The 14,376-nt window shown below is 37.5% G+C and overlaps 1 protein-coding gene across 3 annotated transcripts in view; it reads right to left on the bottom strand.

Moving 5' to 3' along the window:
* The window catches only part of sash1b (SAM and SH3 domain containing 1b), a 138,390-nt gene that overhangs the window by 13,474 nt on the left and 110,540 nt on the right, over positions 1-14,376 (bottom strand). For 2 of the 3 annotated variants that reach the window (XM_079832349.1, XM_079832350.1), the window contains 7 exons: positions 6,335-6,463; positions 4,374-4,421; positions 4,201-4,250; positions 1,855-1,892; positions 613-699; positions 398-510; positions 148-249 (listed from right to left, as the gene is read on the bottom strand). In XM_079832349.1, the coding sequence (XP_079688475.1) occupies positions 148-249; positions 398-510; positions 613-699; positions 1,855-1,892; positions 4,201-4,250; positions 4,374-4,421; positions 6,335-6,463 (567 nt within the window). Of the gene's footprint in view, positions 1-147; positions 250-397; positions 511-612; positions 700-1,854; positions 1,893-4,200; positions 4,251-4,373; positions 4,422-6,334; positions 6,464-9,684; positions 10,249-14,376 lie in introns of those variants that run through there. The other variant, XM_079832351.1, reaches the window with a different exon arrangement.

The following is a 14,376-nucleotide window of genomic DNA, read 5'->3' as shown; positions in this document are numbered from 1 at the left end:
CAACAAACAAGGATGTGGCACACGGCTAATGGATATTTACTCCTTCACTTCACAGATCGTATGTGCCTATGGAGAACGCGGGTGGCTTTGGATCTCGCATGTGAGAACTTCTCATTAGCAAACGCAGAAGGTGACTGGAAAACTTACATTACAGTAGGAGGATTCGGTCATGGAGGGACTGTGTGCATCGGTCCAATTGGTCGTGTCCACGCTGTTGGACTGCTTGTTCTGCGTTTCGTACTCCTTCAGCTGAGGGGAAAAGTGTAATAAAATGCATGTTAGCGAATGTTTCCAGGGGTAAAACCAAGTCCCATCCTGCACTGTTTTATTAAGCATCCTGTTATCTTGTAAATGCATCATATTATGGAAGCAAAATGGGTTGTGAACCATTTCATACCCGAGCCAAGGCTTCCTCCACCGTGATCATCTTCTCCTTCACCATCATCATCAGCTGGATGCGTTCTTCATCACTCATCGTGATCTCACTGGCCACAAAGCCAGGATCCTCCCCTGTAGACCAGAGGTCAACGTCATTTAAAGTAATGTAATATCTAGATTTAATGTTCAGATATGAAGATCTAATGAAATTGTGATTAGAAATAGGTGAAGAACCTTTCGGTAGCGCTCGAACGCTCCCTTTCTGTGCCTTGCGGAAGTTTTGCCAGAACGATTTGTTTTTCTTTCTGTCCCATCTCCCTGCTGTTAGACACAAAGTTTTAAACTCAATGAATGCTTTAACTGCATGTTTCAAGAAAATATGAGTCCAAATATTGGACACAAAGTTTTAAACTCAATGAATGCTTTAACTGCATGTTTCAAGAAAATATGAGTCCAAATATTGGACACAACCCCCCCCCCCCTCTAATGACACAACTAATTGACAAATATTAGTTGTGCCTAATAAATTCTGCTCTTTTGAACTTTCTATTCATCAAAGAATCCTGATGAAAATAAAGTGCAACTATTCCATTTGAAAACATATTCAAATAGAAAACGGTTATTTTAAATTGTAATAATATCTCACAATATTACTGTTTTTACTGGTATTTTTCATCAAATAAATGCAGCTTAAGTGAGCATAAGAAACTTCTTTCAAAAACATTGAACAATCTTACCGCCCTACAAACATTTAAACAGTAGTGTAATATGATTGAAAAATAAAATTCTAATAATTTGAATCAGATAGTCAAAGAAAAACTCCTTCAAAAGTGTTTAAAATCATTCCAGGATGCAGGAAGTAGAAAATAGTCATAATAAAGAATGAGTAGGTGCCCTTGTTACAGTGTAATAATATGTTTAAGTACTGAGTAATATTAATTGTAACACTTTATTTTACAGTGTCCTACACGTTACATGTAGTTACTAAAGCAATAATTGTGCATAATTACATGCAACTAACCTTAACCACATCCTAATCCTAACCCTATAGTAAGTATATGTAGTTAATTATATTACTCAGTACTTAAATGTATAATTACACTGTAATACAGACACCATAAAATAAAGTGTAACCATATTAATTAACAACGTATACTTACTATATAGGTTATGATTAAGATTAGGGTGTGATTTATGGTCAGTTGCATGTAATTATGCATAAATTACTGTTATTTCTATAGTAACTACATGTAACGTGTAACAAGGACACTGTAAAATAAAGTGTTACCATAATTGTATAGGGCATTTACAATAGAACACTCTTTAGCCAATTAAACATTTCAGAGCAGAGCAAAAATGTAGACTCACTCTTGACTTTCCATTTTTATAACTGTGGGAACCCTGATTTTACTCGTTTTTAGACATCAATCAATCAATCAATCAAACAAACAAACAAACATTAAATGTGGTACTAACCGGATCCTTCTTCAGAGCTGGACTTGTTCATTGATTGCCTGTAAGCAAAACGACAAACATGCATGAACTCCAGCAAATGTGACTCCATCAAAACGTCTTCACGCTGTGTCTCATCTCACCTGCTCTCCCACATTATTTTCTTCATTTTCAACCCCTATCCATTCATTTGTAGTAATCTGTCTGTCCTAACTGATGTCCATGCTGCCTGTGGGGCAGTGGATTAGACTCGGCCGTCTGTCAGAGCGAATAAAGACACATGCTGCTGTCGGCCGACACACCACACCTCACTGCAACAATGGAGGCTTTTTCACGCACCGGAGGGGTTTTAGAGCGACAGAGCGCACACATGGCTCGTAAATTCCTGTCCTTCTCTTTATTTGTCTTTCTCTCAGCTGACAAGTGTAGCTGATTTTAGCATGTACCTGAGCTCTCAGACAAACAAATATGTCTTTAACCTGCATGTTCATTACAACAATTTATAGTAATGGTATACACACAATGATATTAAAAATAATTCTTTGACCAAGTAACATTGTTCATTAGCTAAACTACCAGCTGTTTGCAGTAAAGTATTACAGAACATATGCATCGCCTATTTCGCCTATTAGTATTATCAATGTTGAAAACTATTATGCTGCTTCATATTTTTGTGGAATCTGAAATCTTTTGTAGCATTATAAATGTATTTTCTGTCACTTCTGATCAATTTAATGCATCCTTGCCAAAAAAACTAACAACTCCAAACTTTAACTTTAACTAACATTATATATATGTACCATTTCTTTGAATGTATTAATTACTTTTTATATTGCCAATGTGTGAACAGCTTGTAACAAAACATACAAAAACTAGACCTTCCACAGCTTTTTATTGTAGCTTGTCTATGAAAGCCTGTAGACTGATTTTTACGTGAAGGACTCAGCTTCAAAGGGAAAATCCAAAGGATGTGATGGTTACGCAGGCTCCCGAGAACCTCTTCCTTTCATTCAGTGACACATGAAATGAATATGAAGAGAAAACTAAGATAATGAGTGTGTCTCATTCAGTTCCCTAGCTCCCGAGCTCGTGAATCAGTATATTGTGTACACGAGTTCGGGCACTGGTAAGGACAGTAAAGGATGCTGGCTCACTACACATTGGGACACTGATGACTCTATTTCCGGCGACGTGACAACATCCTCATTGAACAACATCATTACTGGTATCTATGAATAACAGCAGAGCTTATATCTTTCTGACATTACTTGTAATGTTTTTTAAAGTACATTATGATAAATACTTTGCTTCTTACATAAATGTGCAACATTTCAGCCGTAAATAAATTATATATGTTAGCTAGATTGTGTTCATTACCTGTCTAACAATGTATGTTTATGCTGAAATATAATAAAATAATGGTTTCTGTTTTTAAAAACACATATCGCGTGTCGTTATCTGTCATTATGTGTAGTGAGTTGGCTCAGAACTTCCGTTAAGGGAGCATAGTGAGCATCGATGCACCCTGGGTTTTGTGGTGCATTGTGGGACTTTTTTAGGGAGCAAACATTTCAGTGCACTGGTAGGATTCTGCAATTGAGACAGCCCTTAAAATGGCCAACTCCCTAAACAGTGCCCTGACTACTGAACTAGGGAGCTGATTGAGACGCACCCAATATGTTGCAGGCTGCAGTTCACTTAACGGCCACAGGTGTTGCTAATAACAAGGTTTTCTGAAATCTACATATAGCCCTTTTAAGCTATTGAAAATATTACTTGGTGAATTTCTTTTCGAATTACTATGGATTATATTTTTGGAATATAGGTGCTATTTATAAATTACTTAGGAGAGTTTTAAAATCCTTTAATTATGGTAAAATCACTGTACCATGTGGTCTTGTGTAGATTATCGGTTTATTTCACAATAATTTTGACTGTGGCTCATTCAATCAGAGTTTAGAGCCACAAGTTTTGTTTTACTAATGTAGTTCATATTGTGAATAATGAAACAAAAAATAACTAAATTGACTCGTGCTTTACGTGTGTTAACATGCTGATGGTGGTGATTCAGATTATATCTCATCCGGTGGACAATGAAAGGAAGGAAAAAGAGAAATGAGGAAAAAAGGGGTCAAGAGGAAATGCATGCATCATCTCCAGTGTCCTGATAGCCGGATGCGTTTCATTGTTGAGTAACTCTCAGGGCTGCGGGGTCTTATTTAAGTACGTCCAGGAACTCGAAATATCTCATATTATTTCTTGTTATCGAATTTTAAATATTAGCAACTAGAAAGTCCCTTAATCATGTTCTTGAAAGAAGCACAGTTTGCAAAGACTAGAGGAGTCAAAATGCAACAATATGGCACGTACCTTCTCTCTACCTCAGGTGTGGACACAGCGCTAGACAGCCCCAATGACTCCTGGGAGGGAAAATGAAGACATTTTAGACTCGTAACAGCCAAAGAGTAAAGATGACACTATTGGTGCCTTTCCCATGAAAGCACAAGTTCCTGGACGGGTCATTCTGTGATTAATCCACCCACCTGGATTTCCAACCGCAGCTGAAGGGATGTTGTTGATTCAGCCTTTGCCTGAGAAACAAAGTAATGCAGCAAGTTAAACAAAACACTCAGTCCATTCCTTCATTTTCTGATAACGTTATCTTGCTGAACCAAATGACACACCTCACCATCATTTTCATTGTGAAGCAATACATTTTATGTATTTATTTATAGGATTGTCTTGATTTTTTCAAACGCTACACTACTGTTCAAAAGTTAGTCAGTAAGTTTTTTATTTGAAAGAAAATAATACTTTTATTCAACAAGGATGCACAATTGATCAAGTGACATTAAAGGGTTAGTTCACCCAAAAATGAAAATTCTGTAATTAATTACTTACCCTCATGTCGTTCGACACCCGTAAGACCTCGGTTCAACTTCGGAACACAAATTAAGATATTTTAGTTGAAATCCGATTGCTCAGAAAGGCCTCCATTGGCACAATGCACTTTCAAGTGTAAAGTGCATACACTCTCATTGTTTTGATGACCGATTTTAAAACAATGCATCATGAGGCTTCGAAGCGTTATGAATCAGTGAGTCGAATTATGATTCGGATCGCGTGTCAAACCGCCAAACTGCTGAAATCACGTGACTTTGGCGATCCAAATAGCTGAATCGACTCACTGATTCATAACGCTTCGAAGCTTCATGATGCAGTGTTTTGAAATCGGTCATCACTATATAAGTCGTTATTTAGGGGTTTTTTTGCACACAAAATCTATTCTCACCGCTTCATAAAGTTATTGTAGAACCACTGTAGTGAGATGGACTTTGTAACGACGTCTTTAGTACCTTTTATGGGTCATGAGAGTGAACAGTGCATTGTGCCAATGGAGGCCTTTCTGAGCCATCGGATTTCAACTAAAATATATTCATATATTCATGAACGGATGTCTTAAGGCCCGGGTATACTTCGGCCGTCCGCGTTCGTGCACCGCCCGCATGACGTAATTTTCGTCATTCGGAGGGCTCGCGGCCGGCCGCACACCCCGTCCACACGCAGCCCAAATTTTGAGACCGCGTGGACGGTCCGCGTGCAACAGCGCATGCGCCAGCAGAACAGAAGAGTCCAATAGGTGGCAATACGCACAGTATTGAGCACAGTGTTCAGCCGTCGAAGAAGAGTGTGCATAGACCGGTTTAAAAACAACACGCTTGAACAAAAAAGAGAGAATTTTTGATTCTTCAGTGTTTCTTCCAAACTATGTTGCAATGGTGTATGCACTACAGTTCTTCTCCGATCATGCCCAGCGTTTGTCCCGTTGATGACAGGACTCAGTGCTGCCCTCTGATGTCTGGTAGAGCATAGAAAAAAAATGTACCGCGCATGTGTCGAACGCGATCATCCGCGCGCATCCGTTGTGTAGTATACTTTGAAAGACGCGCGTCCGGGCGTCCGTATAAGTGAAGTATACCCGGGGCTTTACGGGTGTCGAACGACATGAGGGTAAGTAATTAATGTCAGAATTTAAATTTTTGGGTGAACTAAACCTTTAAAGACATTTATAAAGTTACAAAAGTTTCTATCTCAAATAAATGCTGTTCTTGAACCTTTGAACCTTCTATTCATCAAAGAATCCTGAAAAAAAAATATCACTGTTTCCACAAAAAGCAGCACAACAACATGATAATAATAAAAAAATATTCTTGAGCATCAAATCAAGATATGAATGGATTAGAATATAGAATATAAACTTTCTATACAGGATCATGTGATACTGAAGACTGGAGCAATCATGCAGTTATTTTAAATTATATTTAAATATATATATTTTTTCACAGTAATTTTGTTCAAATAAATACAGTCTTGGTGAGCATAAGAAACCTCTACAAAAACATCTTACCAACCCCAAACTTTGAACAGTAGTGTGGGCGAAAAAATAACTGATTCAGAAGTGTATAATATGCCCTTTAAACAGAGGCTCATGTGAGTGTTTTACCGTCTCTGCTTCTTGAGCCACTCTGCGTTTGCGCAACTCCTCCATTCTGTCGCACACTTCACTGTAAGACGTGCTGTAATACTCTGAATACTCTTGAGCCAGGTCCTCAATGTTACCCAGAGAGCCATCCTACAACACACAAACAATGCACTTATTATTTGCAGTTCAAAAACAGCAATGAGGAAAAAAACTGCCTTTATAATCATCGCAAAACTGTGACGGAAATCCAGTTCTCAGACCACACAACACTCAAAAGAGCAGCTTTGTGCCTTTGAAAACTGCTTCAGAAAGATTCCAAGTCTTAGGGTGTGTTCACACTTGGCACACTTGGTTTGGTTCGATAAAAACAAACCTTGGTGCGATTGCTCTGTTAGTGTGTTTCATATGAATAATAAGCTGCCATCCGAAACTAGGGTTGGGTACAGAAACCCGGTATAACCAGTATGTAATCGGACCGAATCAGAACACAGCTTTTGGTGCCTCATTTCGGTGCCACTTAAATTCAAACGCGGTTTTGCGCTTTAGCTGGCGCCAAGCCAGAGACCGATGCACATATCACAACTATTCAGTGTTTTCAGTTCACAACTATTCAGTGTTGTAAATCCAACAGATCCGATTCTCTGAATTGCGGCACAAACTAAAATGGCGGTGTTGTGCTGAATTCTGACCTCTTGCCAGATTATTACTCCCCTGTATTAGTAAATTTAGGAGTAGGTGTGGGAGAGGGGTTAGAATTAGGGGTGGGGTTAGGATTAGGCAACCAGGTAGCGACTGCAACGAGAGGGGTAATAATTTGGCGGGGGGAGTGGGGTCGAAATTCGGCACAACAGCTGCACCCATCGTGCATTATAGATCAACTAACATGATCATTGTAAAGGGTTTTAAAACGACCAACACCTTCAATTACACATATTTGAAAAACGGAAAATCAGATAGTTGATGACATATTTGTCAAGTTTGTGAATATTTTGAATTTTTATTTGTATTTTAATTAAACCGATACATCTGTTATACAGCACTATTTGGCCTATTGTAGTTGGGTTATGTGGCTTTGGTTTTATTTTGAATTTGTTAAGTAAATTTGTTGTGTTTTGTATTTATTTACATATATATTTTTTTCATGAAATACATACAGAAATTGTACAAAATGCACATATTGAGAAATAACAACAAAACACTATAGACAAACAGCAATATAATGGAAGATGAGAAAGAAATTTTAAAGGGTATTTAGTAATTTAACATCTTTTAAACTTTTAATAAATTGTACAATATAGGCACCGTTATCGTTTTAAAAGTATCGATTTGGCACCGGTATCGTAAAAAAAAAAAAAAAGATATCCAACCCTACTCGAACCCTGGTACGCACCAAACAAGCGGACCGAGATGGGTCTCTGTCCACACAACTGAAATATGAACGCAACGGTCCTAAAACAGGACGTGATGTCACAAGATGCGACCCTAAAAAGGAAAGAATGCTCAAGCATACCTGGTTTTGCTTATAGAGCCCGTGAGCTCCGCAAAAGTGTGTATCGAGGGCGCCTCGAGGGGACTTAACGGATTCCTGGAACAGATTCCTTTAACAGAACGAATTCCTGCTGCTGTTTTGACTCCTTTGCACATTTTATAAGCTCATTGTGAGTTCTCAGCTGGTCAAAATACCATCAAATGAACACACACACACACAACGAGCGCATTCAGCCCAGCGCACAGCATTGTTTTTGATGTTTTGTAAGTGTTGTCGCAAAATATACGTCATGTGTTTTTTGTATCTTAGGGTTCAGTCTTAAAAAAAGAAAAGAAAAAAGGTGAATGCCAAGAGAAACAGGACTAAATGTGAATTTTTTTCTTTTTTTGGGGTCCAGACCAGAAGAACCAAGAGAACCAAACTACAAGTGTGAACACACCCTTAATCACTGCTAATGAAGGTGGTTATGGTATATTGGTTAATGAAAAGTTTCAAGTTCAAATCGTGCAAAGGGTTTCCTGAACCATCACCACTGTGACCTTGAGCAAGGCTCTTCATGTCTGATTACAGTCAATATTCTGCTGGCCTCCATCCTACTGCAGAAATACCCCTGGTCAACCTCCTCTGAGACCCACCGATCCATGAAAGGAGAAGCACAAACTCAATATTCACGGTCAGAAGAAACTTTCTCTCAGCATGTCTTCCTGGTATTGTATGACACACAGAGACGTGACCTCTCTTGAAAACTCAGAGACTCTGAGGTCAAAGCATCATCTCAAGATCTGCAAGCTCATCTACTAAAAATCTCCCTCAAATATTTTTAGCTCACTGAAGTTTTAGTCAACTATGTCACCCATATAAGCATAGCACACAATGTACTTTAGTGATGATGGGAAAGTTTTGGGATGCAGGGATATGAGTATATAAGAACTTCTTTTAAATAACATACTTCTAATACAAAAACTCTCTGTGTGAAAGGCTGTTGAAAATACCCACGTCACAGACAAAACACACTTGACATTAAAACAATGACATTTAAAAGGCTACCATGTATTTTCACATTCAAGTGAGTTGACATAAAATATCAAGAAACATCCCCAGGCATAATATAAAATAAAATAACGACATCAAATGTGATATTCAATGTAAAATCATCCATATACAATACTTTCACTGTGCAAATATTTATAAAGACAACAAAAAATTCTGAAGACTATTGAGAACCTTTCGAGATGCATGTTAAAGACGACATATTTAGACTGACTAACAGTCACACAATACTAATAATAATTAAATATTAATACATATTAAACATTACATACATATTAAATAAATATTATAAAATGTCATTATTATTATTATTATTATATTAAACAATGATTAATGTATATTTTTATTATTAAATAACCTTTCAATTAAATAAATAAATGCTGAAGACATAGGATGCACACTAAACAGCCACATAATGTTAACAATATTAATTAAATATGAATAAATATTCAATCAGTATTAGTATTATTATTACAACATTTCATTATTATTATATTAAACAATGAATAATATATATTGTATTATTAATACAATAAAAAAATAAATACTGAAGACATAGGATGTCTAAAGAGCACTAATAATAGACAGACAGTAACCATTCACATAATAATTTTAATAATAGTAATTAAATATCAATATTAAATCACTATTATTATTATTAATATATATATATATATATATATATATATATATATATATATATATATATATATATATATATATATATATATATATAAATATAAAATACATTACATTAGTATTATTATATTAAACATAAATAATATATTTTATAATATACAATAAAACAAATATAATACTTGCACAAACTTACCAAGATATTCATCAGGTCTGCCCATACATATGAAAAACTGTCAGGCATGCTCAAATCCCCACACATTTCTTGATCAGTTTTTGTTTCATTATCCATAGTCAAAATATTATCTACTGCTCCAAATATAAAACTGAGTTTTAAAAGAACATCCTTACAGAAAGCGAGAAGGCAAGAGCCAAATGTTGTTCATCCTGTCTTCAGATGGGAAAAACATAATGCACCACTCATGGCTAAATTATTGAAGTGAAATGCACAAATCTGGAAAGTCTTCTGGCTTTAACGCTCCGGCTGTGCAACAATCAAATCACAGCCAACTGGAGTCAAACAGCATGAGATGCACCACGGCAATATTTAGTTACAACACTAAGCCAAAGAAACTTGTAAACAAACTAAATGGAACGAAGCTGAGAAACGAGATTTGCTTCTTTTAGTTATTTTAGAAAAACCTTAAAACTTTCTATTAATGCTCTCCTGTATGAGTGCAAAGCCCCTGAAGCGAGCGGGATCACAGTCTGTCCGAGTCTAAATGCACCTGCGCGTTTATAGCTGATGTTCACAGACACTGAGCAGCTTATTGAGGGTGATTAATATTCCACAGACTGAGCAGTGCTGTGCTGGAGGAAGTGACACTTCCAAAGACTGACTTGGCTCAGATTTACACACATCAATGAGCCCTCAGAGACGTCCATTCAACACCCAGACTGCCTTCCAGGACATAAACAAGGAAATTCATTATAAAAACAAACACCTCAAGCTTAATAAGATAAGGATGATAGTTCAACTGATGAGTAGGTCTATAATGTCTGTCAGTATTTAATAAAGTCATTAATTACCATCACTATTATTACTGTTCATACATATTAATGATTGAAGATTAATGAGCTACTTATTTGACATTAAATGAGAACAACTGCACACTCTCTTAAGCATAGCATGGCATTTATTTACCTCCTCTTTTATAAATTTTAAAGTAATGCGTTACTTTACTAGTTACTTGAAAAAAGTAATCTGATTACGTAACTCAAGTTATTTGTAATGAGTTGCCCCCAACACTGGATCTGAAGTAAATAAATACCGTGCTATGCTTAAAGCTTTCCTTACAGCTTTCCTGTAGCTCAAACAGTAGGGCGTGGTGCTAGCAACGCCAAGGTCATGGGTTCGATTCCCAGGGAAAGCAAGAACTGACAAAAATTTTAAATGTGTACCTCGAATGCAATGTAAGTCGCTTTGGATAAAAAAGCGTCTGCCAAATGCATAAATGTAAATGTTAAAAGGAACATGCCGACTTTTTGGGACTTTTTTCGTATTCCCCAGAGTTAGATAAGTCCATACATAACATTCTTATCTCCGTGTGTGTGACGCATCCACCGCTAGCCTAGCTTAGCACAAAGACTGGAGGTAAACGGCTCCAGCTAGCCTACTGCTCAATAAGTGACATAACGCCAACATTTTCTTATTTACATGTTGTGATGTGTATAGTTACATCGTGTACTAATGCTGCGTTCACACCAAACGCGAATAGAGCATCAAAATCAAACCAAACCTGTACGCGTTTCTTTCTTCTGTTGAACACAAACAGTGGCGGCTCCAGAGATTTTCTGTTGCAGGTGCTATGGGGATGCTCAACACTTAAGAGAAGGTGCTTTGAATTTTGCGGCGTCATTATGGCATTATGGAGTCGCATTGGACCACCCTGGTATAAATTAATGCGTACACGCCGACATTAACTATATTCGTTCCGCAACTATAGGCATATATATATATATATAAATATATATATATATATATATATATATATATAATTATAATAGGCCTAAGCATTCAACGCAAGGGCTATAGATACAACATACATAAGCCTGCCAATGTAAACCTCTGAAAATATTATTTCACACAATTATGTCACAGTCGAGCCCTGAATACAACGGAGCAGCAACAGACACATGCTTCGGCCTAAAATGCTCAGATCACGAAATCACACAGCCAGTTACCAACACACTAGTCTGACCTAGGGTTGCCACCTTTAGTGTAAAGAACTCTTTAGAGCCTATTTGGTGAACTTTAAAGGGATAGTTCACCCAAAATGAAAATTCTGTCATCATTTACTCGCCCTCATGATGTCCAAACCTGTATGAGTTTCTTTGTTCTGCTGAACACAAAAGAAGATATTTCGAAGAAAGTTTGTACTCAGGCTGCTTTGGGGGCACCATTGACTTCCATAGTAATCTCCCTGTGTCTTCAACATAACAAAGAAATGTATACATGTTTGGAACAACTTGAGGGTGAGTAAATGATGACAGAATTTTCATTTTTGGGTGAACTATCCCTTTAAGCAGCCATTCTGAACCAGTAATCACTTTTTTGAATTTCAAAAATGTTTCAAAAGTTGTTTTAGGGTTTAGTTACCCTTTAAATGGTACAAAGACCTCTTATATGTCAAAAGATCAAGGCAAATTCAAGGCACTGGTACTCGCCTTCAAAGCAACCACTGGCTCTGCACCAATTTACCTTAACTCGCTTGTTCAGACATACACACCCTCCAGGAGTTTGCGTTCTACCAGTGAACGACGCCTTGTGGTGCCATACCAGAGAGGCATGAAATCACTGTCACGGACCTTTTCCTGGACTGCCCCCACCTGGTGGAATGACCTGCCTATCTCAATTCGAGCAGCCGAGTCTGTAGCCATTTTCAAAAAACATCTAAAGACGCATCTCTTCCAGCAGCACCTGACCAATCAAGAATAGCACTTAACATTCTATTCATTTTTCTGTCTGTCTAATTTATTTAAAAAAAAAAAAAAAAAAAAAAAAAAAAAAATCCTTTGTGTTCTGTGTTAGATTAACTGAGACTTGTTACAGCACTTGCATACTGTAGCCTCTGACTGTTGTAGTTGCTTCTATTGCTCTCATTTGTAAGTCGCTTTGGATAAAAGCGTCTGCTAAATGACTAAATCTAAATGTAAATGTAAATGCAAATGCCATGTCATGAACTAATCAACTACCAGCTACTAGCTGATTTTGAAAATATGTATTCCATAACTAGTGTGTTTAGCACTGTCCAGTTAAACAAACTCATTCTGGTCAGTTACAGTTATACTGTGGTTTATGCTCTCTTTGTATTCTCACAGACAGAGTCTAAAAGTAGAGTGACCAGCTCTGACCCACTGTTTGTGTTTCTTTCCCCACAGTCCCCCGAAAAATAATAAAAAAAACATGAGTGATCTCTTTTCAAATAATCAAGCATGTCTTGGGATAGAAAGTTAAGCTGTAATTTGCTAAAAATGGCTCAAATGCAGTGTCTTCTTCAAGAAACTGCTGTAATTTAATATCGACGAATGCAGAGCAGATCTGAGGCACAGAATAGATTCTTATACTCGTGAGACGCTTCCTTCATTGGGCTGAAAACATGCGCATTCCTCCACCGCGAGAGGCACAGGGGTCTCGTGGTCGCGCTCTCTGTGACTAGCTCGACTGTCCTCGAAAAGAGAACCATTCATTTGTTAAGTGACATGCCCTCCAGTCAAAGCTGCACGAAATCTGGCCACTTTTCATCAGTTAAGAAAGGCAGCGATGCTGAAGAGAAAAGCTCTGTGACGGGCCGATCTGAGCTGCCCAACACAGCCAGCCTGTGATAAACACTTTATTATGGTCCAAACACATGATCTGCCCGCTGTCTCCAATGTGCGGCCTTTTCATTGCATGCAAACAGCAATTTTCAAGCTATAAAAAATAGCTATGATTCAGACACTGAAGCCACATGTATATGTGCATGAATATAACATATTGATCATAACAGCATATGAATTATGGACGGAAATCAATTACAAACTGTTAAAGAGAGAACTCTCACAAACCTTATAAACATGTCCAGGTCATGTTTCATCCCAAAATGCAAAAAAATAATATATATATATTTTTTTCTTCTTCATTCATTATTCTCAATTGCAATTGTCATTACATTCTAAAATTTATTTTAATCATTTTTTCCCCCCTGCTTATGGTAATTTGGGGAATAAACATGCACAACTGTCATTAAAAAAAAATCACACATTAAAAAAATGATCCTATAAGTAGACAGAATATACATAATTTTCTTTAGATTATGCTGTAAAATGTGACCTGGACATGTTCTTGATGGGTTTTTTGAGATTCACTCTTATATAATCCACTATTAGAATTATGTTAATCACCTTGAAGAAATGTTAAGTATTCCCTTCTACATAATATACGTGCAAATCTGAACATAAATGCAGCAGCCAGTGCAAATAATTAATTCAGACATTGCATCAAACATCTGAAGCCACCACCGGGACAGGAGCATGACATTCTAATGTAGTTAAAAGGGTTTTAAATGAGGTGTCACATCACCCAGGACAAAATGAGAACATATCAGCGGCTCAAGGGTCTCAGCATGTGTCGGGATGAGCAGCAGCTCGTTTATCTTCTCCTCTCTGTGGACGGGCCGCTCTGTCCCCTTCCCCTCCAGCTGAGGAGTCGACTGCACCTCCTCATTAAACGGGGAACCCTGGGCATGATGAATGAGATGACAGGGGTGAGGGTGAGGGGGGATTACACCAGCTATAATGGCTCTAATTCCCTGGGTTATCTGACTGGAGGACTGTACGGGTAGCCGAGGGTCATGCTATGTTCACCTCAATTAGCCTTCAACAGCTCCTGGGAGACGATATCTCTGAG

The sequence above is a fragment of the Gobio gobio genome (genome assembly GCF_949357685.1).
Source record: "Gobio gobio genome assembly, chromosome: 13".
In the NCBI taxonomy this organism is placed as follows: Eukaryota; Metazoa; Chordata; class Actinopteri; order Cypriniformes; family Gobionidae; genus Gobio; species Gobio gobio.
The sequence above is the reverse complement of the archived record's forward strand: the minus strand, read 5'-3'. Positions and strand labels throughout refer to the sequence as shown.